Source organism: Taeniopygia guttata, chromosome 5 (genome assembly GCF_048771995.1).
Source record: "Taeniopygia guttata chromosome 5, bTaeGut7.mat, whole genome shotgun sequence".
NCBI classification, from domain to species: domain Eukaryota; kingdom Metazoa; phylum Chordata; class Aves; order Passeriformes; family Estrildidae; genus Taeniopygia; species Taeniopygia guttata.
In genome coordinates this window covers 61,637,110-61,664,547 of record NC_133030.1, presented here as the reverse complement: position 1 = coordinate 61,664,547, position 27,438 = coordinate 61,637,110, and the positions used below count along the sequence as shown (strand labels likewise).

Below are 27,438 nucleotides of genomic sequence, written 5' to 3'. Positions count from 1 at the left end.
TGGTAGGTAGAAATCTGTTTACTTTAATTACAACTGCAAAGACTCTGCCACCTTAAACAAAGAAACAGCCACATTTTATTTAAAAAAACAAACATTACAGACACAAATGTTAGAAATACTACAAGTTCTGAGCAGTTTCTGGATCCTGCTGAGGCAGAGATTGAGAAAGCACCTTTGCACAGTCAGAAATGGTTTGGCTTTGCACACCCAACCTTCCTAACTCAGTTTCTGCTCTGGTTTTCTGTCTCTGCTCATATCAGGCTCTGCCACTGCCACAGGGGTTGAAAATGCAGCTTAGCATGTTGCTGGTGTTCAGCTTTGTCCCCCTCACACCCATTTCTTTGAGTGTCTTACTCTCAAGGCAGTAGGGAGGGCAGAGAAGCCATTATTTTGCCTCTCTAAAAGCACAGGGCAGATTTTGGATGCAGTTTACCCTCCTCAGAAGGATTAATTTGCATTTAGCACCCAACATCACTGTTATCAAGGCACACAGGGTGTGCCACAGCTACACAGCTCTGCTCAGGCTGTGCTGACAGGGAACAGGCCCGTGAGCAGGAACTTGTAAAAACTGTGGGAGGGGATTCAACATTCTTCTCAAAAATTGATAATAAACCACTTTCTAACAGACTCTTTGGAGCCAGGCACTCTTTTTGCCAGTGCTCTTCAAGCATGGCAGCCAATTCCTCAGCACAGAGGAATTTCTTCCACGAATTCTTTCAGAACACAGACACTGAGAAGGCACCACTTCAGCTAGCTCTGCTTGAAGGCAAAAGCTGACAATCTGTTGTTTGGGGATGGGTCTAAAGGCTTGGATTTTTTGGATGCATTTGTGTCCTCGGATTTCTGCTCCTGGCTCTTTTCCACTTCATCCTCCTCAGCTGTGGGACGCTTCCGCTTTTTGTCTTCTGCTGAGTCACTGACTCTTCCTTTTGCTTTCTCAGTCCACACCTTGGAAGGAGAACAGAAAACTACAAATTAGGCCACAAAACTCACCACTTTGTTTTATACACATGGTTACGCTGATTTTAAGGTACTGGAATAATTCCTGTGAAGAACTAATCGGGATTAAGTAAGGATTTCCTCACTTTCCTTTCTTCTAACAACATTCTCCTTCAAAACTGGATTTCTTTTGAAACTGTATATGAAACTGAAGCTCTTAATTGTCTTTCTGGAGAAATGGGAAGGCCAACGCAACAAGTTAAATGAGAACAAATTTAATCCCCAGTGAATTAAGCCTGGCTCTGTGACTTTAAACTCATTCCTTTTGTTATTTGTTAATTGATTACATTCCTCTCACAAGCCTCACTTTGGAAAAGGTGTTTTCTGATATTGTTTATAATTCAGTTTATATTTTCATAAATTATATGTCATAGATCATGGCACAGTTCAAAATTGAAATCCATAAAGATGGATAAGAGTGGAATTTCCAGAAAAAAATTCCTAACTGAAAATAACCCAGAGATTCACTGGAGGGAAAAAAAATTATCAAACCCAGAGAATTAGAGAATGTTTTCTTACCATCCTTTCCTCTGATGTCAGCATTCTAAATCGACTCATTCCTTCTTTTATTACTTCTGCTTCATTCAGATCAGGATTATCTGTCAAAATGTTTGCTCTGTTCTCTTCTAGCCACATCTGGAAACCTGTCTTTGGTCTAAAGCAAGCGTACAAAAATTGTCTGGTTAAGAAGATTACAGGAAAACCACATCCTCCTAAAGCAACATTTCTGAGCAGCACCTAACTGGGTGTTTTTGGTCTCAGAAGACCTCTCAGGGCAGCAGCCTCCTCTCTCCCACTGCAAGATGCTCTGAGAACATGCTGACAAGGCAAGATTAAGTCAAGCATTTTTATTAAAACTGTGATAAATATGTAGAGATTAACATTCCAGTTTTAGAATGACAAAGCATAATGGTTCTCTTCCTTTCTGACAGGGTCCCATCAAGCTAAAAATAGAGCACATTCATTTCAGCTCATCCTTCTCACAGCCCTCCTTGCCACTTGTAGAATATCATCCCTAAAGGTTAACAGAAAGAATGCCAGTCCAAATGAGCAATAATCACCTTCATCTTCCTCAGCTAAATGAAGCCTAAATGAAACATGATTGTAATAATGCAGGTTTCATGAGGGTTGGGATTGTTAGGAAATACATCTGCTTCCCAGGAACACGAGAGATTAGAGCCTTAGCTAGGAAGAGATGAGCTCCTCAGGTGATTGAAGATTTTGTTGAACTTCTCTTAAAAAAAAACCCACCAAAATAAAGTTTTCTTTGAGATTTCCTAGAGTTGTTGAAACTTTCACTATTTCCTATACTTGGAACTGGCACAGCAGCATGGTTTAATTTATCAAAGGTCATTACAAGCAGTATCAAGACAAAAATTGTTCCTTAGAGCCCCAAAATTTTATTTTGAACTGTTTATTTATTATTCCCTCCCACATTTTTCAGCTGGGTTCATAAATGTGACAACTTGTGAGGTAAACTTGAATCTTCATGTTATATTTCTTTGGCCAGCCCAACATCTTCAGAAATAAAACAGATTTTGGACTTGCATTTCTATCAAAATTTAAATATGGCACTGAGATCCAAGTGTCTCTCACCTTCTGTTTTCAGTGTTTTCCTGTGCAGTGACTTTGGCTTCTTGGGACTCATTTCCTGCTTTTTCTTCTTTTTCTTCCACTGTTTTTTCACCAGGATTAGTTGCAGGTGTGCGAGGCTGGAAGAAGGAGGCTGCTGAAGCCTACAGAAATGGAGAATAAGAAAGAAAAAAGTAAAATCACCTCACTCTCAGGCAACATGTACCATGTAGACTAGGAAACCACAAGCCTTTCCTAAAGACATAACAATCACTTGCATTTAATAGAGTATCTAGTCCATCCAATTTCAGCCCAACAGATGTTTACCTTATTTAAAATAAAAGCACAAGGCTCAGTACAGAAACTAATTTCTACAATTGATTTTTTTGCTGTTGTTTTATGTGCTGTAATAGTCTTTGCACTATGCTTAAATGAATTCTGCCATCTAAGCTGCTTTACTCACAGGGTTTCATACTTGATTAAAGCTGGTAAAATTCCATTTTTTGTTCTTTGCTCACTGAAATGATGAAAGAAAGACTACAAACATTACCTGCTTGGTCTTGGGTTTGGGAGTCAGAGGCTTTATAACTGAAGGGTTCTGCTTGTCTACAGCTCGACTGCCAGACAAAGATGTTTTCTTTGAGTATTTGGTCATATTGTCTAAAACATTTCCTGAGGGAACCACTGGATCCTTTTTGCTGGATGACACCTAGCAAAACAAATAAATAGGTGTTTTATTTATTTTCTGTCATGTTCCCCTCCAAGGTATCAGTTATATTGGAAACTCCAGACAGAATCTGCTCTGATTTTCAGAGCATCACAATCGACCCAGCTGCAAAATTCTTACCTTAAATGGATTCACTCGTCCTCTGCTGCTGGATGCAACCACAGCTATTTCAGAGGAGAGAAAAAAGAATGTAAAACTGTGTGCACTCACACATCTACCCAAATCTTTGAGGCAGTGTGCACATTCTAGATGAGCAGAAAGACACTTTAATAACCCTGTGAAGGTTATGCTGTACGTGCTCAGCTATTCTTAGCTATCAGAAATGCCACACAGGACCAACAGCTTAAAATACAAACCCAGAGGAAGACCCAGTACTTCCTCCACTCCCAAATCCGTTTCCACTCCTATTATTCTTGTTCAAGGGTTGGCAGGTTGCTGGAAGTCACATTCTGCCCCTGCCTGCCCACGCTCACAGTTCTACCTCAGGATTTCTCACTCTGCCTTGCAATAAATGTGCCTGGGAGTAGGGAAACAAATCCATTGATCACTGTTCTCATTTTTCCCTTGTCCCAAAGAATGCCTTCATGGCAGGCATGCCAGGCAGGCACTGATTCAGCATTAGGCACAGCTGAGGCAATCAGAACAGTGTTATGATCATCATTAGGAAGTGAAGACAGGAACAGGGAACATCTTAAAAACAATCTGTGTGACCAGGCCAGGTTGGACAGGGCTTGGAGCACCCTGGGATAGTGGAAGGTGTCCCTGCCCATGGCAGGGGGTTGGAATGAGATGAACTTTAAGGTCCCTTCCAATCTAAGCCATGCCATGATTCTATGAATTTACCATTTGACAACATTGCTATGCACTAAATTTAAGTAGCAATGACAGAACAAAGGATAAAAAACAGGAGTAGATTTGTGAAGAATGACAAAGATGTCACCCTTTTATTCTGGAATAAATTAATTACTCACCAGGCTTTGGAGTAGTCACATCTGCTGAAGGGACACCTTTGGAGAAACAATTTGTCTCTTCTGAAAAAGGAAAGGAGAACATATTTAAATACAATAAAATACTGTAGCAAAAATTCTTTAAAAAAATCAAACCAAACAGACAAGTAAGGAAGGATGGGGCTTGAGCAACCTGGTCTAGTGGAAGATGTCCCTGCCTCAGGCAGAGCGATTGGAACCAGATGAGCTTTAATGTCCCTTCCAACCCAAACCATTTTGTGATTCCATGATTACAGTTAAATTATCAGAGAGTACAAACACTTTTACAAAACCATCTGTCACCTCTACCTAGATTTAGAGATGTACATTTATTTCTTAAACCTTAAGCTTATTCCTTAAAGTGTGCCCAAACTACTCATCTATCAATCCACCTTCTGCAAGATTGGAGCTGAAATAAAAGTAACTGATTAGAAGGTGAGCCAGTCCTTTAGGAATAAAATCAGGCAACAGGAAAAAGTCCCCCAGGGCCCCTCTAATGGATACTGAGCACAAAGCACACACAGCTGTGACACAGCAGATGACACACACTGAACTTGTTTCTCTGCAGTGACTTCAGGCACAGGCTGGAATATGGAGCCACTTAATTCCTTATTCCACTTATTAAGTCTGCAAAAACTACCTGGATAGTGCCCAGTCTATTCAGAAAATACAGTTTTCTTACTCTCTTTATGCACTTCTGGGGTTTCTTCTGCTTCCTCACAGGCATCAGTGTCTTCAGCATCTTCCACTTCTTGGTCCTGCTGAACATTCCTGCCTGGCAGCTGACCCCACTTGGTGGCAGAGCTGCTGGAACTAAAGGAAGGAATTCAGCAGAAAGGAAGTGGTCACCAAGTTCAGAAGGAAAACTGAAACCACAGATAGCAAGCTCACTTACCTAATTTAGGCAATAAGAACAATAACATTTGGCATTTATGTGCATTATACATTGATTAAACTGTAATGATTAAAGATTCATTAACACTTTGCAACAAATATAAATGCAAATATTAAAGATCTCCTCTAATCTCCATGTAAACACATATACCTCCAGTATCATCAGATTACTTTTCTGCATCCATGAATATACACATAGTATATTCATATATACTGTCTATATGTATTTTATATATATATACACATATATAATATATGTGTGTATATATATAAAACATGGATATATAATTTCATACTGAAGGCATCAAATTTTAACATTTAATCTGATTATTCTCTAAATTCCCTATATAGGAAGATGTACAATTCTTGCATTTTCCTCCTTAAATTTGCCAATTACCAAAACTGCATAATATACATAAACAAAAGGCCCATTTCTTTCAAGCAAAACAATCAGTATTAGATTACTCTGGCACTAAGAACAACATAATGTTTGTGATGGAATTTAACCCTCAGAGTGGTTGAAGTTGCAGACATGGGATTACAGCTTCCACACAGGATCCAGAAGAACAAGCCAGAATATTTACAAATTAGTTTTGACTGTGCAGTTTAACACAGAAGAATAAGGGAAAGACCACAGATAAATTCAGGGACTTATCACTTCCTTTTGCTTAAATAAGTCCTAAATTTCATACATAAAATTGCTATAGGAAGACATTGCTTCAACGAATATAAACATATCTTATTATTATAAATTTAAATGTTAAAAAACAACCCCATAACAATAAATAAAAAAAAAAAAGCCACCAAAACACAAACACACACCTTTTGCCTTGTCATGTTATATAAAGCAGATGCAGGTAGGAGAGGAAAATTGATAGCACAAAGACAAAAAGAATGCAGAGCCAACCTGTAATATGTTCAATAGCTTTGAAGAGCTGGACTTAATTAGGAGAGAATAAGACCAAATAAAATAAACTGAGATGGGGACATTGGAAAAAAGGGATGGGTGGAGAAAGATAGGATTTTAAGACAGGTGTGGGATGAATCGAGATTGAGAGACTGAGACAAAGAGGAAAAAAAGATAGGTGGGAGTCAACCAAAGGTAGGGAAATGTGGGAAGAGAAAATTCCAGTCAGAGCAACTTAGCACTGAGCCTGCTCTGGCTCCGAGGCTGTTGGACACAGGCACACAGGAAGTGAGGAGCGCAGATATTTCCCTCTGTGCTGGTATCCTGGGACTAACGAGTCCTCACAAGACACCAACAAGGATGTGTCATTTCACAAGTATCATTTCCAAGCAGAGCAACTCGAGCTGTCACTTCACCCACAAACACCCTGCAAACTGTGGGCCATAGAAGTGCATCAAAACATGACCAGAGCAGCAAAACCCATCCCAGTTTTTTAGCCGCGGAAATTCGCCTTACCCAGCGCTCGAGCGCTTTCGGAAATCCTCTTCCTCCTCCTCATCTTCCTGTGCTGCTGCCAGCTCTGAGGCTTTTTCCACAGCCACCTCGCTGAGGAGCTGGGCCAAGTTCAGCCTGCGGGAGCGGGAGGCGTATTTGATGGCCAGGTTCAGCACGCTGTGGGTCATGAGCTCGGCGAGCTCCACGCAGCGGGACTCGCGCTCCAGCTTGCAGGAAAGCTGCAAGAGAAGAAGCCTGGGGAGTCACACAATTCCACAGCTCCCTCAAGCCTCCAGGAGTAGGATACATAGTCTTGGTGGAGTGAAGGAATAAAGATAAGGCATGAACAATCATGAGCTACAGAGCAAATAAAAAGTTTTTTTATTTCCTTCTTCCCCCCACTCTTCACACTGATAAACAAGATTACCTGCAGCCCACCTTTTACCAGTCTGAACTAGCTGGATTGCCAACCACTAGCCAGACTCCTGTTAAGAGGAATCACGTCAGCATTTACATCAGATGCCATCTACAAATAAGTTATAGAATCATAAAATTGTTTGGGTTGAAAGGGACCTTAAAGCTCATCTCATTCCACCCCCCTGCCATGCACACCTTCCACTAGCCCAGATTGCTCTAAACCCCATCCAGCCTGGCCCTGAGCATCTCCAGTCTCAGGGATAAATCTCAGGGATTCTTTCTATTATGTACTTGTACTTACAGCAAACAGCTTCATTAGAAGTTCCTGCTGTTCTTTCACTGCCTGATTTTTAGCATTTTCATCAAATTCAAAGCCATTTTTTGACAAGTAATCCACGTAGCTGTGAAATAAAACTGAACGCCAGTACTGTTCCTGAAAAAAAGGGAGAAGGATGAGTGTTGGAATGCAGAGGGGAAAAAACAGTCCACAACATAATGCCTAATAATTTACAATGTATTTTATCCAGTTATTCTTAAACATTCCTTTCCTGTGATAATGAGGGTGCGGGATAGACAATTCTCCTTCATGTCAATGCCTACCAAGGAAAAGATGGATAACAACCACACTTAGACAAACTGATCCCAACAGTTGCCATAGATGTTGAATTCCATTTATATGACAGGCTTGCAGCAGGATGAAACCTACATGTTTACCAACATACTATCAGGATAGACAATTGTAGAAAAAGTTCTTTCATGTGCTGTCCCACAGCAAACTGGAAGTGATCCAGAATAACTCAGCAAACTCAGGAGTTGACCTGAGAGACACAAACTAAAACTATAATGCAAGTATGGCTATTAGGCTAGGCTAGCCTTGTTCAAAATGATTATGAACTTATTCAAAACCAGTATGTTTTCATCAGATGTGTTAGAATAACTTTTCTTTATCTACACATATTCCCTCAAGCCAAAGCAACAGTTCCTGGCATTCTCATCCCATTATTTTGGGTAGAGGGAGGAATGGCAAGCATATTCTATCAGACAAAGAACAAAATACTTAACCAAAAGGAGGAGAATTAATTAAAAATGTCAGGGTGTTTGCTATCAAAACTTTTTATCTATACTTCTATCAAAGAGAATAAATTTCCAATAGCATTAAACTGTTCAAAGGCTGAAGTTAGAATTTTATGTTCATTTCTGTTTTGTGCATTACAGCTGAGAATCACAAGTTTGAAATACTTAAACCAATAAAAATTGAAGAATAAAGAGTTATTTTTCTAGAAGTTGTCCATGGGCACATCTTGCTTCAACAAGTCTGTAAATAAGCCAAGGCAGAAGACCTCTGTTTTCCGTGATTATGAATTTGGACACTTAGTACATACTTCAGAAATTTTGTTATGCCTAAAATAGTAAAACCCAGACATATTCAAGGGCATCTTGACTGGAACCCCCAAATCTGGTATCACTAAAAAAACAAGAGTGAGAAAGACATCACTGGTCAGAAACAGATCATGTGTAAATACAACTTTGCATCAGCTCTGCCAGTTTTGTTTTGTCCTCTTCTAGGAACAGTTGTGAACCAAACTAGAGAAGCTCCACAAAACATTGAATCCAAATAATCCCCTTGGCCACGTGTTTTACTGAGGGTTTGCCCTGTCCTGTTTCACAGCAAAGGTGATTAATGGGGGTCTGCTATAATCCCCACTCACTGAGCCTCCCAGCTGTGGATTCCACACCATTCCATACCTCCATCTGTCCCTTCTCTGTTTCAACTTGGCAGTAAGGAAGTTTAAAAGGCAGGATTGCTACAGCAGGTCGTGGCAGGGTGGGAGGGAACCGGGCTCCTTTGCAAGGGATGCACCTGTGCACAGGAAACAAAACACCCACACTCGCCAGATGTTCCACACCCAAACCAGGTCTCCCCTAAGCAGCAACATACTTTAAGAGGATTTGTCCTTTGGAAAATAGTAATTAAATGACTGGCTTAAATACAGCAATGTGTAAGATTGCATGATAAAGGGTTATCTTTACAGGGCAAGCAAGAAAAGAGTTCAAAACCAGCAAGGCACACGCTGCTCTTGTTCACACTTTAAATTCCAAATGTGGCACATAACACACACTCTGATCTTGATCTCACAGAATGTTTGATTTAACAGCTGTTACAAATAGTAAATGCAATACATTGAAATCAGAAACCACTGAACAACTGAAGGCACAGACTTATTGCTTCATTACATTTAAAGGAGTAATTTCTGGTAACAATCACTTAAGCAAACCATTGACTGGGGAAGAGCTGTGTTTCCTGCAGCACCAATGCAGCATTGACAAAAACATCTGGTTTTCTAAGCTGCAGTTTCAGAGACTTGGGCAAAAAAAAGAACAGGAAGCATCAGTGTTCTGGCTATCTGTTAATTAAGGCATGTGGTGTTTCTACAACAACCCTCTCCTTATCTTCATTATGCTGCTGCTTTGAGTAAAATATTCTTAACAATTCAGAGAGCAGCACTCTCATTGGAGTAGAAGGAAAAACTCAGGATGAGAGACTCAGAGTTGACCATCTTATCAATGTGATATGATCTGCACATTTTTAGTGAATTTTCTGGAGGCCAACATAATGATTTGGAGGGAGAAACAGGCAGTGAAGTGACATTTTAACAGAGGTATCAAATTATTTCCCTTATTCCAAAAAAGCAGAGTATTATGAAGAATGCCACCTAAGTTTAAATAAAATTCAGTCTCCCACCAAACTCTACAATTGTCCATAATTAGTAAAGTAACAGAGTCTAAATTTCAGTAAAATAGGTGAGCTGATGGATTCTGCCCTGGCAGGAAAAGGTCACAGACCACTGAATAAAAACTGCTACAAATAAAGCTTAGCAACAAAATGTTCAGCATACGAGTCACACTAAAGAGAAACAGTTATACAGACACACCAGTATAACATTTTATAAAGAAATTATTAGCTTTCAGCTGAATATTTGAGCTATTTTACATCCAAAATAGCTCTTCAAGGCCTCAGTTTAAATATTAATATAATAACAGACAGCTCTGATTTATCTGTCTGATGATGTAGATGAGTTATAGGATTGGATTATTTTCAAAGTCAAAAAAGAGGAAAACAAAGAGGGGGAAAAAGATATCAAGAACCCCAAAAACTTGGGAAAAAAAAAAAAAAAAAGAAAAAACAACCAAAGCCATCAAAAGCAGAAGTAGATTTCTAACAGCCACCCTAACTTTAGAAAGTTTCTCTGGCAAAATTCAGTTTTATGAATGTGTCAATAAATTGCACACACACCTCTGAGCCAATTAATCCGTTACAAATTAGAAAACTCTAATGAGTTACTCAAAGCCAGTTTAATAAAGAATCCTCCATGCAGAATTCCATTTGGGGAGTTACCATTTGCTGTGAACATTTACCAGGCACCTGTTTCAGCACCAGCTGAAGTTTGCAGTTTCTCTCTGTAAAAAGGGATTGGAAAAGGATTCTCTAGGATTGAAAACCAAAGTGTTTCCTTGTGAATTATCTGACCTGAGCTGCTGGGGATTTTCATGGATGCCAACGACCCAGTAATGATCATATTTCCCTTTGCAATGCTCTCTGGTGTTGCACACTGGAATCCAAGTGTTCCCAAATCCTCGGTTCAGCATCCTCACGATTCCCTCGGAATCCACGTAACAAGGGGTACCTGTTTGTAATAAATGAGAGCATTTCCTCTGTCAGGCAGCAAATTACAGCCCAGCAAGATGGGAGTGGTGGATACAGCTGGGAAATGATGGTTTACACATTTCAGATAGGCATCCTCTCTCCCAAACACAGCACAAATCAGTTTGGAAAAGGCAGTTTCCTTGGAAAGATGCGCCACCTTCTGTCGGCCAGCACCACTGCTGGTTAACTGACAAGTTCAAAATTAAAATATTTTATGGAGAAATCAAATTTATACTGCTTGGGCAGATTCCCAAAGGAAATCAGCTATTATACAGTTACTTTTTATGTTTATTATAAAAGGTCCTCCCAAGCTATCAACTTTAGGGGGTTGGGTGCTCTTATGGTTCATTAACACAGCTCATTTCTTTTGGCTAAGCAGGAAAAGCAATCAGGAGAACAAGTTCTGATAACATCTAAATGGGAAAATACTAAACATTTTTGACGAATATATTGAAAGAATAGAAAATCAGAATTTTGTTCATTGTTGAGGAGATTGGAAGAAAAAGTCCAAGTCCCAAGATCTACATTATTGAAAGGTCATTAATTACCCAAACCTCTCCATAAAATAACAGGGTGGTTTGGGTTGGAAGGGATGTTGAAAATCATCTTGTTCCATGCCCTGCCATGGCAGGGACACCTTCCACAATCCCAAAGTCCTGTCCATCCTGGTCTTGGACACTTCCAGGGATCCAGGGACAGCCACAGCTTCTCTGAGCCCTGTGCCAGGGCCTGCCCACCCTCACAGCCAGGAATTCCTTCCCAATATCCCATCTAACCCTGACCTCTGGCAGTTTGAAGCCGTTTTCCCTTGTCTGGTCCAAAGTCCCTCTCCAGCTTTCCTGTGATGCCCCCAGCAGTGTCAGGATTTGTCAGCACTCATGCAGGTGTTTCATACCTTCTGCAGAGAATCCAACCCACACCAAATAGGATTTTCTTGTCAGAGAAAGTGGGTCTCCATGCAAAATTTGTCTTTTCTTCATTCCTAGCTCCATCAGCTGTACCCCAAGGCACTGGTCCCCATCAAACCCAGTACCTAAGAAGAAGTTGTACAATGACTGTGTTAGAAGACTTGGTTAAATAAGTTTTGATTCAAAAATTAATTCTAATGCGGCGTTACCCATGGATACCACTGTCAGATACACAATTATTTGATTTTTGGACACAAGAGATGTGCATAACAACAACTTCCTTAATATCCTGTAGTAATTCCTTCGGGCACATTTGAAACCCAAATTTAATAAATTAATTTCACTGCTGCAAAGTTCTCCCCTTCCCTACAGTTTAATCTCAGCATCCCAATATCAAAGACAGGCTCTGCTGTCAGAAGTCACAGGTCTGTGGGTTTTGATGGATGTATTTGTAAAAGCATCACCCAGAAGAGGAGAAGCACAAACATCATGAAGAAAAGAAGAACACACTCTCTGGTGATTACAAATAAATTAACCAGTGTGTGAAGCCAGTGAGAGGCGAGGATTGACAACAATCTCAGTTCAACAAAAAACAAAAGGGAGAAAACTACCTCTGTGATAAACAACCATCAGCTGCTCTCCATGTCCTGCCATGGACACCACTGGGCCTGGGAGACTGAAGATCTCTTTCTGGACTCCTCCAACTGTGAACACACGGACCAGCAGGGCAGTAGTGGCACAGGCAGCCCAGCCCTGGCCTAGACAGATGGCCTCAATCTCTTCATCCTTTGGCATATCCACAGTCCACTCCTTGTTGGCATCCCAGGATCCAAAATGGATGCAGTGGAGCTTGCTAAGGCAGAGACAAAGAATCAACAAACACCTCAACATGAAGTAAATACAATATCTGAAAATACACCAGTATAATAAATTTTTGTCAGAGATCTCTGATGGAACTACAGGTGGCACTACAAATTTCAAGTGGTCATTTGTAAAGGTGTTGCTCTTATTATTCAAAAACTGAAGAGGCAGCTTGACCTCCAGCACTGGAGATTTAAAGTCTCTAAAGCAGAGAGAGTCAAAAGGGCTGAGGGGAGATTTTTTAGATGGAAGCAGGTACATGTCCTCCTTGGCACTCTGAATATCACCCCTCATTAGAAGTCAGTCACATTATGCTATCTTTCAAAAGGAAAAAATATTAGAAACTTCAGTTCTTCATAATTGAATGCTGCCTATGACTAATCCACAGACATCATGCCTTTTGAGAGGTTACCCATTTCCACTGAGAAAAACATTGACACTTTCAAAATCAGACAATCAATATGTAATAAATAATACTTTTAAAGGACGTTTTTCAATTTACCACAAGACTGTATGTGTGAAAATAAGAAGAAAGCTCTTCAAGATATTTCCACAGAAACCAACAATAAAATACTGTTGAAATTGTTCTTAAATGCAAGAACAGAGTTTAGCTGGCCCAGCTGCTTAAATCTTTCCATGGTTTTCATAAACTTGTGTTCCTCAAGCTTGAAATTCTTATGGGTATCTCCAAACATCTCCTTAGCAACAGTGTGAAAAGAAATAGCTGAACCTTTATGACTGATCTTTGATCTGAGCAGACTGAAAAATTGTTGTTCATGTTTACAATTTCCTTTAAGCCTGTATTGTGTGAAGTTTTCAGTATACATACATTTTAAATAGGAATTAAGAAATTCTTAAGAAACAAATTACATTTTTCAATACTCAAAGTCTTCAAGTAGGTGGAAGCTAAAATCCTCCTCGAGAGTGGTCCCATTGTCTCAGGTTTAGCTGAGTGTGTATTCAATTACCACCTGTTAGAGGTGGGGCAGTTATCTTCTGTTCATTGGGTAGTTTTTTCTTTATCTCTTCCACAGCCAATCCTCCCTCCAGGAGACCTCTTCTGTTCATGGGCCATTAATTATTAATTATCTTCTGTTCATGGCCAGAGTGTCCATGCATGGCTGAGAAAATTCCATCATCCCATGGGGAGATGCTCTGCCCAGGGGAGGAGCCAAACATTCCTACCTGGATACAATCTGACCTGGGAACAGCACAGCAGCCTTTGCCCCCTGCATTCCCAGAGGAGCAGCTTTCTTCCCACTGCATTCCCAGAGGAGCAGCTTTCTTCCCACTGCATTCCCAGAGGAGCAGCTTTCTTCCCCCTGCATTCCCAGAGGAGCAGCTTTCTTCCCACTGCATTCCCAGAGGAGCAGCTTTCTTCCCACTGCATTCCCAGAGGAGCAGCTTTCTTCCCACTGCATTCCCAGAGGAGCCCAGGCCCATCTCCCCCAGCCCTGGAGCTCCAGAAGAAAACTCCCCCATTGTGCAGGATCCTGCTCCAGCAGAAGCACAGCTGGCACTGCAGGAGGGCTGAGCCACCCTGGGATGGGGCTGCTGCCACCTCCCTGACCCACAGCCTGCCAGGGCTGCTCTGACTCTGGCAGTGTTGTTTTGTTTTGGTATGTTTTTTTGTTTGTGCTATTGCATTTGTATTTTTAGTTTTCCTAGTCAAGAACTGTTATTCCTATTCCCATATCTTTTCCTGAGAGCCTTTTAATTTCAAAATTATAATAATTCAGAGGGAGGGGGTTTGCATTTTTGATTTCAGGGGAGGCTCCTGCCTTCCTTAACAGACACCTGTCTTTTCAAACCGAGACACCCAGAAATAAAAAGCATGATCAAAAGCAAAAAAGCTCAGAATCGATAGAAGCTGATAACAAAAGCCGAAATATTTGACACAAGTTAAAAGCATCTCCCTGTCATGGGTTTTGCAAAGCAAGGCCACGACTCACCTTCCAAGTTCCTCTGTACTCTCACAGGCCAGCAGAATGGCTTCAGTGGAGAGGTCAGCCATGGTGTGGCCCAGGGAGTTGGGGAGGTGAGTGGCGTGGTGCACAGAGGTGTCGTGGAACTCGATGTCTATGGCGTTGTCCTGCTCGTCGTTGTAGCAGCGAATGATTCCAACCGAATTCCACACCTGGCAAAAGGAACCACAAACACCCAAAAAAACCCATCAAGCCAAATGTGCTAAATCCATCAGATATACTGCCCTAAACCAGCCTGCTGTAATTGTTTTATCTGGATTCTGGTGAAGGTTGTTTGGGGTCAGTGACCAGTGGGATCCAGCTGTGGCTCGGGCTCTCAGCACAGAGTCACAAGTTTGTAGTTAGTTAGACAGGTAAGTAAGAAGTAAGTGTGTAGAATAGTATAGAGTCTCTTTAAATAGTATATTAATGTGATATAGTATAGTGTTAATATAGCAAATCCTTCAGCCTTCTGATCTGGAGCCAGACATCATCATTTCTTCCCTGGATCTGGGGTCACCCTGGTTTACTATAGTGGTTCCTAAAACAGCTGAATTAGGCAGAAAGTAGTTTCACTCTCACTGCTCAGCCATCTTTCTCCTTACCAAATTAAGTGTAAAGAACTTGCAGATAGAAAGAAATAGTGAATGTACAACATACAAGTCTTAACAGCACAAAAATATCCACAGTTCTGACTTAAAAGGAATTTTTAAACGGATTTGCTAGAATTGAGTAGCATGTGTACAAACTGCATAGCTTGATTTTGTCTTAAAGCAAAGTATATATTTCTAAAGCAACTGAAATGTAAACCAAAACATTATGGAGTCCTTGCATGAAAATAAAGTCATTTTCTATTACTTAGCTTCACACTGTAAAGTATTAAAAAATACTGGATTAGATTAAAACACAACATGAAATGGACAATATGAAATATAAAATGAATACTTTAAATCTACATAACCAGCATCTAAATCTAAATAATCACACAGACTTACCATGAATCGATGCATCAGATGCACAGGAGTGGAGGCAGATTGGAAAGGCTTTTGCCTGGGGGTTGGCATTGGCCCATCATAGAAAGGCTGTTGTGTAGATGATGGTGGCAAAGCTGAAAAGCCACCAGGCTGATCATCACCATCATCCTCCTTCTCAAGAAGACCAGAACTAGCTTTTATTAACCCAATATCTAGAAGTTAAAAAAAAAAGTCTCTCACACACAGTATTAAGACAGAATATAGGTTTAAAAAATTTAAAACAAACAAGATTTCTCTGGAAAAACAAAGCAGAATATATCTGAGGAGAGGATGCTAAAATATTATCCCAGTAAAAGAGCTCTGGAAAAATCAGTTTATTGTGTACCTAGTGAGTTATCATCATCATCATCATCAATTAGTGCCCGTCTCATATGGCCTGGGGGTTGCATAAGGTCATCAGCATCATCCTCATTATCTCCAGTTTTTGGGGAAAGAGGTGGTTCAATCATATCCCCATTTAAATAATCATCATCATCTCCATCAAACAGATCGTTGTAGTCTTTGGCCACTGCACTGGCAACCTACAACCAGATCAGCCATCAGCACAGAACTTCCTTTGGACATGGAACTCAAGAAACAAATTAACACACAAGAGGGAACTTGTAAAGCACAAAGCAGAGTGTTCCACAGAATCTTAATAACAATATTCATTCAAGAAGTCATTCAAGAGCACCTTGTCATTTGGCTTCTCTACATCACCAATATTTTCCAACAGCCCCAGATTTCCTTCATTGTCTGTATAAGCAATTTGCTTATATTTAGGGTGCCATGCCAGTCCACAAATTGAGTATTTTTTCTCATGCTTCATCCTAAAAAGAATATGAAAATAATGGATTTTAGTGAGCTCCTCAGGGCAAAACTTTCCCCTCCAAGAGTTATTGCAAGAAGTGGTAATTTTTATTTAGTACAAGAAAATGATGTTACACACAGTAAGATAATTAATAGGTCACCTTCAGAGTAAACAGCTGCTATAAAAATAGAGCAAGTCTTCCTTTTCTATTAAGAAAATAATTTAAGGTTTAAAAATCAAGCAGAATCATATTCTTAAAACAACAGCTTCCTGATACACATTTAGAAGACAAAGGAACTCCTCAGCACTCATTTATTCCAGAACCATCCCGTTATAGAAAGAACATTATTTGTTTCTCTTGAATAAACTGGTAAACTAATCCTATATCTTTCCCACCCTTTATCCTGACAAAAATAATTCCATTAATTATTTATATAATCTGTCTATAATTCTTATAGAGATTGCAGTTACAATCATGTTTCGTACACAGATTATTCAGGTAATTCTCTTCTTCTCATTTAATAATACCTTTGATTTGAAGTGGGGGGATATTTAGGGGTTTTTAAGAACTTTAATTAACCAAATTGCAATTTGCCAATCTGTCCTTTTTGGCCTACACGTGAGAATGGCTGACTGATGGGCCTGTGTTTCCCTCTCCCTCTAGAAAACATGTTACTGGGGTCTGGGATGAGAGGAAAATTTGTTTCCATCAAAGCTATCCTTTAATCAGTCATCAGTTTCAAAAATAATAATAGATATACACAGAAAGAAAGATTCAGGGATTTGAACAAAATCCACATCCAAGTCCCTTCCCTAAGGTGCCTGACAGGTTAAACCAGAAAACCTTGTAAATCTCATCAAGAGGCAAGAGTTCTACATTTGCACAAAAAAGTTTTGCAGAAAAGACAATAAAATTTTATTTTGAGAAAAAGAGATGAACTTGGGGATTTATGGAACAACACTGAATACCTCTCTATGCACTGCTGGGTTTCCACATTCCACACCACTAAATTCCCATCCACACTTCCAGCTGCCAGGAACTTCCCACACGGAGACCAGACCACAACATTCAAGGGCTAAGGAGAAAAATGAAACAAATGATAATAAAAACTAATCAATGCATGCACAGTGTTCCTGTCCTGGAGCTTGAAACAGACAGATATTCTGGGAGAATAAAAAAAAAAGAATCATCTTTAGCAGACTATATTCAGCCTCCTGTACATGGGCTGGGGTTATGTAGCTCTTTTTCTTTAAAGACTATTACAAAAATGATTGCTTTAAAAAAACAATCTTTAAGGCAGCACACCTATTTTTGTTTCAGAATATGCATCTTCTGTCATTAAACAGCGCCATGAGGCCAAACAAAACCCAATTCTAGACATGCAGAAAGAAGCAGAGTGTATTTTGCAAACTCAGCACTAAACATTGCTTTATTTATTTTGAACTTCATACAGTTCCCTAAATTAAAATCCAAGGCTGTGTGTTCTGCATCTTAATAACACTAGAAGGTGATTCTCTTCAACCCAAAAATTCCCAAGTACATAGTGAGGCCAAAAGAAAGAATGTGGCACACTCAGCTCTACTAAATTTCAAGTGAATAAAATAGAAATTGAACAACCAACATCTCTGCTCCACATGGAAATAATACGCCTGATATTTTCTCTAAAAAGTTCTGTATTTAGAGCAATTTGTGAAAACAGATGTTCTTCAGCCGCAGTGGGTGAGTCACCAGGAGACTTTAGAGACCTGGTGGGTTACTATAAATGAAAGAGGGGAATCAGAGCCACAAGAAGGTATTTGACACCACCCAACATCTCTGCCCTGTCTTCCAACAGAAATCAACAGGATCACAAATTAAACAGAAAATGTGAACAATCATCACCAAGAGAAGGGGGCCAAGGAGAGGTACTGTGCAGAAGACAACTTCTAGCAGAATAACATTTAAATTACAGAGTATTTAACAAGCCCCTGGTTTCTGCACCTACCTGTGTGATGGAGGCATCTGATAGATCAAATTGACTATCCCAGGTCTCTCTTCTGAACAGTTCGACAACTTTATCTACAGGAACTGCCAGCAGCTGCTCAGAGGAAAAATATTACACCATTTAGAACAAGTTACCTGTCAAACAGAACACTCAAGCAGCACAATTTCCTCCATTCAGAAGACTCACAGATGTGACTGCCTCAGGATTTAACAGCTCTCTAACATCCCAGCCATGCCAACTGAGAAAGCAAGCTGAAGTAATTTAAATTACAAGGTTCTTTAATGCTTTCCACAGGCTACAGAGCAAAACATGCTTTTTTTTTTTTTTTTTTAACTGTAATCTTCATTTCCTTCTGTCAGAAAACTGCACCATAAGGTTATAAGTTCTTATTTATCAAAACATGACACATACACACATAGTTTCAATGCACTGAGCACAAGGCTTAGGTGATTCTTTACCCTCCCTCCCCAGACTCCTTTTGATCAGGTTACCATTTCTCAATAAATCTGATTTGAATAGCTGATTCCTAAACCAGCTCATTTCATCTTCCATAAAACTACATTGATGTTAGTGGCTGGCTATTTCTTTAGGATTTATTTTTGTTAGGATTCTAACAAATTGCTTTGTAAGAGAAGCAAAACAACTGCTTACATTTTGAATACATGTGTGTGTGAAGAATTAGCCTAAAAATGGAAAGTATTTGATTTTATCCAATATGGATATTGAAACAATTTGTACTGAGGGTGACATTCACTCTTCCATGGAAAATTGATATATAACACTATCACAGTAGCCAGGGATTTTGAAGAATCATGGAATCACTCAGGTTGGAAAAGCCCTCTAAGGTCATTAAGTCCAACCATTAACCTGACAGTGTCTTCACCACTAACCTGTGTCCCCAAGTGCCACATCCACACAGCTTTTAAATCCTTCCAGGGATGGGCACTCCACCACTGCCACTGGGCAGCTGTGCCAGCTCTGACAGCTCTTTTGATGAAGAAATTTTCCCTAATATCTAACCTAAACCTCCCCTGATGCAAACTGAGGTAATTTCCTCTTGTCCTGATGTCTGTGACCTGGGAAAAGACACCAACCCCACCTGGCTGCAACTTTGATCTTCAGGTGAAAAGAAATGGAGCAACTTACTGAGGAAACATTTACTGACTAGGACAAAGTTTACTCAAAGCAGAGAAGGACAGGACTCCTTTGATGCTCTGTTGTGAACAATTTGATGGCTTCCCTCGTGTACAATGTTCCTTCCAATTCAGCACACCTTGTTCAATGCTGGTTAGGGCTGACAGCTGGACTCCTGCCGAACTCAGTACAAGGAGCCATTTCCAGCTTTTTATGTTTCCTAAAAGGTAACTTCACCCCAAATATTTTCCTTATTCCCAGCAGGTGCAATTTGGGCTTGCCCAGATTGAATTCTACCATTGAACTCAGAGGCAAAAGAAGGATTAAGATGTGATAAAAGAATATCACTTACCTTGCCAGTGCCAGGTTGCCAGGCAAGCCTGCAGATTGATTTAGCATTTATTACATCATTACATTTCTGCAGCAGCAGCCAGCTTGTCGTGCATGTCTGAAAACAAAATTTTAAAAAATAAGCTTTTTAGCTCAGCAAAAATCTGCTGCTTAGGACAAATTCTTAAAGGAAATGGGTGAGGAAAAAAAAAACAAAAGGAAGAAATATGTCCCAACTGAAATAATCTCTTTCATGAAAACACAGCAGTACATACTGCCTTAAAAATAATTTGTCAATGTAGCCCTGAAACTATTTTAATGACAATAAAACTACTTGTAACAGAAATAAGATCACAGAACATGTATTTTTAACCAAGTACAGAACAAATGAGCCCATCTATTCTTAGGTTATAGAGAAATGTAGCCAGAAAGCATTTGTCAAATCCAGATCAACTGCAGCAAGGTGACACACCACAGCCTGAATATGGTCCCAGCTGTATAAAGAATGAATGGCTGTGATCTCAAATCACAGCACAGATTCATGCATCAAACTGCCCCCAACCCTGGAACATTCTCAATATAATTTCCCCAGAAGGCAGCCACTGTCAGTCCGGAAGATGAGATTTCACACAATTATGCTTGTGTCTTAAAAAAGCAGCAAGCCCCAAGTGTGGGGGGTATGTTTTCAACTGTACTTACAGGAATAATTCCACAGGGATTCTTATTCCAGTCAGTGGCATTTAGCAAAACTAATGTCATATCCATATGCAAAATTGCTTTATTAAAGCCTTCACCTGAAATTCTTAAGTTCCTCAGAGTTCTAAGAGCAGAGATTAAATGTGTTTACTAGAGTTAATAAATTGCTTATTATAATCAAAATTCTTCAGTCCTGAAATTCTGAAGTGAGGAACCTGATGTCAGTTGCTATCCTCATTTTGTCCTTGGTACTTACTATGTTGGCCAATTAGGAGAGATGAACGGAAGGAATCAGGGATTTCACAGACAGGAAGAACAAAACACAGCTACCCAGGCAACACTTCAAAATCAGCTTTTGGAACTTCTCCCAGAAAGCAGACAGAAGTATTCTGTGAAGTGTAGCTAGATTTCATCCCCAAAAGGAAAATCCTACTCCAGGAGGGTTACTTCAGTCCAGCTCTTCTTGCTGTCTGTGAAATCCTGGATTTGCTTAGGAAAGATTTCACATGGAAAGAGCAGCCTTTACCTGATCTGCAATGTTCCAGACTCTGACAGAACCGTCACAGCTCGCCGAGGCCTCGGTGAGAGAATGGAGTAAACAAATTAATAATTAAAGACATGGAGAAATTAATGCTACAAAATTGAAAAATCCCTATAACCAATGCCACAAACACAGGATACAGAGGCAGTTTTAAGAAGAAAGCCTCCCTGTTTAAACCAATTTAAGATTTAAAATTTTCCAATGCTGTCATCTTGATAATTGTACTCAGCTCCAAGCTGCTGTAATTACAAACCCTCATACTTCAAGTGAGCTATTTATTTGCAAAAGAGACTCAAAATTAATATTAAATATCTTTAGTCAGGCACCTTTTCTCCTCTACATTAGATTCCAGAAGAGCACAGGCAGTAACTGATTAGTAAAGCAAAGACTGAGTTCCCCTGGGATGCAACAAGTTGTGACAGACTCCATCACCAGCAAGGTCAGATGAAATTAAATTGTCTCATCTGCCCAGCCACTGGTTGGTTTTCTGATTAAAAAAAAATTATTTTATTTCCTCAAAGGAAAATGGGATTCAAAGCAGAAAGAAAATAAGAATTTTTTTTTTTTTTACCAGGTAAACATCCTTGGGGTCAAAAGACAGGCTTAAAACAGGAGCATCGTGTCCTCGGAATGTTTTCTGTTTGCTGCTATCAGTCACCTCCACAACTTTGATCATAAAGTCACTGCAGATTACAATGACATAAAATTGTTAATATTTGTATTAACAATGACAAACTATATTTTTATGGCAATAAAAATTAGGCATGAAATATCTTTTGGGGAAGTTGCAGCTCTCAACACTATATGATGTAATGGAAAATGAGAATCTTGAGGCTTGTTACAATAGGAGTCAGGCCAGACTGTTTTTATCAGAAAATTATTTTTGCTTACATCAAAATTCATAAAATATGGTTGTTTTTTGAAGAAGATATTATGCACACACAGACCATATATCTCTTCAATATAATATTCTACATGATCTAATAAAAATCTCTGCTCAGATATCAGAGAGCTGATGATTTAACAAGAATTATCTACTGAGTGGGACCAATATTCATTAATACAATTATTTAGCCAAGCAGCTTTAAAAAAAAATATGGTGCAAGTAGTTTATTTTGTGTGACTTTTTAACAGTGTTTTTAAGACTATTTAGAGCATCAGATACAATAAGAGAATTTTAACAATTTCATTCCTTCTTCCAAAATTTCAGCCATTGCTGCAGTTTAACTCAAAATATCAGTCCTAACTCCTAAGACAAAGAGCTGCTGTGATAAACTTCCAGTACCACTCCCTCTCAAACCTCATGGCAATACCCTCAGAAATTTCATTTTAGGATCTAATTCTATAGGGTTAACTATTACTTTTGACCTTTTTCATGTAGCTTATGGTAACTTTGGCAGCCAGTTGGATGTTAAATTTATATACAACTGAAGTTTGAAGATTTCATGCAAAAATGGAGAAATCTGAGACAAATAAAAGCAATTCTTCTCAGCTGCACTCCTTCACTTCATGGCTTTCACCATTCTCCTTTAGTATGACACAAAGACCTCACTGAGGGGTGGCCTGACAGTCTTGTGAGCTCTTTCTCCTAAAATTGTGGGAGCCCCAGTCAGGCTGCAGGAGTTCTAGGGGGTTATAAAAGTTTTAGAAACAGCAAAGAATTTGCTGTCTGCCTAATCTCTCTAATCAAAGCCAGATCCTGGGGCAGAGCTGTTCTCTCAGAAACAAGCACTGGCAGAGGGCCCAATGCCATGATCCCTGTCAGATTTGGAGATTACAGTGGTTACTGCCCAGCCTCCCAGTTTTGGTGGAGCTGCTGCCAGAGTTCACAGTCCAGCATGCTCATCCAAAATGCTTTTCTGGTTCAATTCACACTTAGAGAAGTCAGGAAGCAGATCTCTGCCATCTCCCCTGTGGAGCAAAATTCCAGAAGAGAGGCAAGCAGACAGCTTGAATTAGCTATGACTGCCCAAACAGTTCACCAAATGCAATTAATAATCACCTGAGCCTTAAATACACAAAAAAACCCCACAAAGAACTCATTGCCTGTTGGCTATTTTACCTCCTCTGTTAAAGGACTACAGAATATTCTGTAAAAGTACACGTGCTGCCCTAAGAAAAGAACTAAAAGAACTAAACTACATATTAAATTCCCCTCAGGCAAGTCTTGAAAGTGTCATCTGTTATCATTTGGCAGATCAGTGATGCTTATGCCAGAGAATGACTCAAAGCTCTCACACAAATCAGAACCAATCTAACTTTTAGATGTGCACATTCATCTGCAGCTCCATGATCCTGAGCAGCTGGGACATCATCCTCAGCTCCCAGTGACAAAATTGAATGTCTCCTCAATGACAGGAGACATCCATAAGGGTGAACACTTGTGCTTCAGACTGAGAGCTGAAAACACTCAAGCCTCCTAAAGAAAAGAAAATATTTCACAACACCAGACTTCTACATAAAACTACTTGGTGGATCAAGTATCTCCTAGAGCATTGTTTCCTAAACTCCCCTTCATTCCTTTCTTCCCCTCCACCCCCTTGAAGGCATTTTCCAGCCCTCAGAGGTTTGTGGGTTCATGACCTCGTTGATAACCATCAGCCTGTGAGGAAATTTCCAGATTTTGAAGGAGAGCAGTGCTTTTCCTCACACATTACCCAGATCCAGCAGCAACTTTGGTGCCATCAGGACTAAAGGTGACGTGGTTGACGGGCATGGTGAAACGAGTGAGGATCCCATCTGGAGCTCCCTCAGGAAATGTGTGGATCTGGACAGTGTTGTTGGACACTGCTGTGATCAGCCTTCCATTCTGACAACAAAATCAGCCACAAAATCTGTCAGTTAAAACACATTTATGCCACAGAGACAAAAATCCCGCTCTAATGTCCCAAATATTTTGGCAGATTAACTTTATTCCAAAAAGGTCTGACTGTAAGAGTAGTATGAGAAATGTTCTTTATTTTTTTTTTCCTGCCCAAAAACAGAGACAAGCAAAGCAACTTTAATAATTTATCACTTTAACCAAACTAACTTGCATGCTATTTAGATTCATCTGCTGCAGCATCAGGAGAGGGCACCCTTGGACTGGAATTCTCAGTTAAATGCCATCAGGGAAAGATGAGAAGCTCATGAACTATAGCTCAGTTCTTTACAGAAAACAGAAGGCAGATGGTTACTAAAAATTAATCCAGATTTTAAAAAGTGCAAAACAAAATAAATAATTATCCCATTCTTGGAAAATAATATCTTTTTGAATGACAATACTATTCCCCAGTTGTACACAGCAGTAAAACTTGAAAATAAAGAAATGCCTTCTTTTCTTTTTTATTGTGTGTATTTTTTTGGGGGGAGGCAAAAATCCTGAAGGTGAAGGAAGCAGCAGTCAGTAGTGAATAACCTAAAAAAAAGATTAGATTTATTACCTAGATTACATCAACATCTCAGAACAGTCCCTCATGACATTTCATTAATGAGGGGTAATTTTTGAAAAAGTATTTCCTGACATTTAAGTCTCCCACTATTTAAAAATAAAACACCTCTCAGCACCTTTTTCAATTTTTCCCAGGATTTTTCCTCATCTCTTCTTCAACAGCTTTAGCAATTTCTGACTCTACCACTGACTTGCTAAGAGAACCCATTCAAGTCACCTCATTTGGTTTGTGATAAAATAACTAATGTGATGGAAATCTACAGCAAAATACCCTAAAAATCAATGATGAAAATAGATTTTACAGGTACTGAGGAATAGATACATAAGGTATGTTAAAAAGGACACAAGAAAGAGGATTCAATTAAGGCAGTAATTCTGAATAAGATTTTAAATAATTCTTATAATGCAATACAAATATGTTAACACTCATTTGTTTCCTCTTTCATACTCCTCTACAAAATCACAAGTAGCTGAAAAACAGTTTTAAAATTTCTCTTTATCATTACCAGGTTAAATACACAATATTTGTAGAACTGATGTAGGCTTCTGGAAGTCTTCTAAAATTGCCACAAAGAAATATTTTAGACCCACTATGATTGATGTAATATAAAAAAAAAATTGGACATGAAGGAAATAATGTGACAATTCTCAAGCTGAATACATGAACATGCATAGTAAAAATAATTATTTTCTATTATATAAATCCTCTTCTCACTTCAGGGACACTGGGTCAGAGGCATCTTTAGGCCAAACAACAATTTTGAGAGTGAAACATCAACTAATTATTAAAAAAAAAAAAAAGGTGTTACCAAACCATTACTCACTTTGTAAAAGCAAGTTCTGATTAATACAGATTATAACTCCTTGGACTTTAACACAGGCCCACATAAAACAACCTCTTGGCTTTCTTCCTAATACTTGATGTTCACATCCTATGCTGGGAAAATTCTTGCAACTCACATGGTGAGAAAACACTGAAACAGCCTAAAAAGTTCACTGCATAATTAGCTTAATCTGCTGGGTTTGTTTCCTCAGAAAGGAGATCAAAGTCAGAAATTAATATAACTGACCACAAAGGAAGAGGAGGGTAAAAAAACATTACAAAAGTTTAGTGTAAGTTATAATTCCTCTACAACTGTGTTTTTCAGAGGTAACTCCTGTTTATTGTTACCCACAGAAGCAGCATCCCTGAGCAATCTGGAGGAAGATCCACAACTGTGAGGAGCTGTGTTAACAACCCTACCTTTAGAGCACATGAGTAGGCCTTTTCTCCCACATTAATGGACTTTGGATCATCATCATCCAGGTTTTCCCAAATTCTAACATCTCCATCACTGCCACAAGTCACAATGCAGCTGTGGAAAGACACAGGATTTGTTACCATCCAGGAATCTGCATCCTTTTTGAAGCATTTGGTTGGAATGCCAAACACGGCTTTTGTTAGTTTCAAGGAATTGTTACCAGACCATCTCTTATGAACTGTCTTTGCAATGATAATGAACTTAAGAAAGGAATAAAATAATATGGACTTTAACCATAAACAATATATAAAGTGTATCCTTTGAGTTTGTTTTGTGAAGGCTTGGGTTTTTTTTTTAGTTTACCTTTTAGTCTATAAAAAGGTAAAACTAAATATATAGTTTGTATTTATTCAATCAAGAACTAGCACAAGGAAGAGATGAAAATATAGCTATATTACATTCCTTCAACTATATTTTTAATTTCTTAGTGCATACATAAACGTATTTACTCCCACACTACACTGATTTCTGCTAAAATCTATGAAGTCACTCTCATAAAATGTGCATATAGAGTTTATATATATATGATACTATATATATATACATGAGGATATTTATATGCTTACATTTAAGTTATAAATCAATCACTTCTAAACTCAGAGCACCTAAATATGTCACACAGCCAGTTCTCAGCACAGGCAAAACCCAAAGGATTTCTTGGACCATGCCAGGCCGTAAATCCATCTCAGTATCTCACACAGCAGTGGCTGATATAGAAACTTACAGAATCAGATTAAAAAAGCCCTCTAAGATCATTGAGTCCAACCATTCCCCCAGCACTGCCAAGGCCACCAGCAATCTGTGTCCCCAGGTGCCACATCTACACAGCTTTTAAATCCTCCAGGGATGGGGACTCCATCACTACCCTGGACAGCTGTGCTAATGGCTGACCACTCTCTTAGAGAGGAAATTTTTCCTAATACCAAACTCCTGGGAAAGCATCAGACGGGAACGAGCTCATCCCTCTCTTGGGGCTGTTACCTGCCAGTGTCATCGAAGCAGACATCGGTGTGTCCCTCGGTGTGGCCATACCGCATTGGCTTCTGCTTTGATGGCATCTTTGCTCCCACCTGTCTGCTCAGGGAGAGGAAAAAAGAGGAGAAATAACATCAATTAAAAGAAAACACTTCGGGAAGAGCATCAGATGGGGGGGGACAAGTGAGAGCTGCCGGGACATCCACCCATTGAACCAGCTGTGGGGTGGGGAGATGAGGACACAGGAATGGGGATATTGCTGGGAGGGGAGCAGGGGACACTGCAGGGATGGTGACATCACGGGGATGGGGACACAGGGATGGGGACACAGGGATGGGGACACTGTAGGGACAGTGACATCGCAGTGATGGGGATTGGGGGGAGCCACGGGGATGGGGGCATCGGGAAAAAGACATGAGGCTAGGCGATGGACACATTGGATATTGCGGGGATGAGGGACACGCTGATGAGGTCACGGGGTGGGAGATGGGGACATTTCAGGGATGGGGACACCGCGGGGAGGCGGGCCCGGGTTACCGAGGCCCGGAGGGGCCTGGCACGCCGGGGCCTCTCCCTCGGCCGGCCCAGGGCAGGGCAGGGCAGGGCAGACGAGCCGCCCGGCAGGGACCCGCATTCCCCGCGGCTGCCCCGCTCCGGAAAGGTCCCGCGGGGCCCCGGTGGGGCCGCCCCACCGCCTCTCTGCCCGTCCCGCCGCTCACCGGCCCCGCCGCCCGTTCGAGCCTTCCCGCGCCCGCCGCCGCCGCTCCGCCCTCAGCGGGGCCGGGC

The 27,438-nt window shown here is 40.1% G+C and overlaps 1 protein-coding gene across 1 annotated transcript; it reads right to left on the bottom strand.

Annotated features, from left to right (window-relative positions):
• On the bottom strand, positions 1 to 27,425 carry WDHD1 (WD repeat and HMG-box DNA binding protein 1). The gene is made up of 26 exons (XM_002200407.6): positions 27,372 to 27,425; positions 26,659 to 26,751; positions 25,620 to 25,731; positions 23,604 to 23,755; positions 21,518 to 21,629; positions 20,932 to 20,982; positions 19,732 to 19,827; positions 18,246 to 18,338; positions 17,230 to 17,336; positions 16,144 to 16,279; positions 15,796 to 15,991; positions 15,432 to 15,622; positions 14,425 to 14,609; positions 12,223 to 12,464; positions 11,599 to 11,736; positions 10,527 to 10,683; positions 8,744 to 8,858; positions 7,299 to 7,430; positions 6,602 to 6,819; positions 4,967 to 5,097; positions 4,270 to 4,329; positions 3,419 to 3,462; positions 3,122 to 3,280; positions 2,596 to 2,735; positions 1,519 to 1,654; positions 1 to 948 (listed from the first exon to the last, which is right to left on the bottom strand). Exons 2-26 carry the CDS (start codon positions 26,733 to 26,735, stop codon positions 751 to 753), a joined length of 3,378 nt encoding a protein of 1,125 aa, XP_002200443.6. The 5' UTR covers positions 26,736 to 26,751; positions 27,372 to 27,425; the 3' UTR covers positions 1 to 750.
• Positions 27,426 to 27,438: the final 13 nt, after the last annotated feature.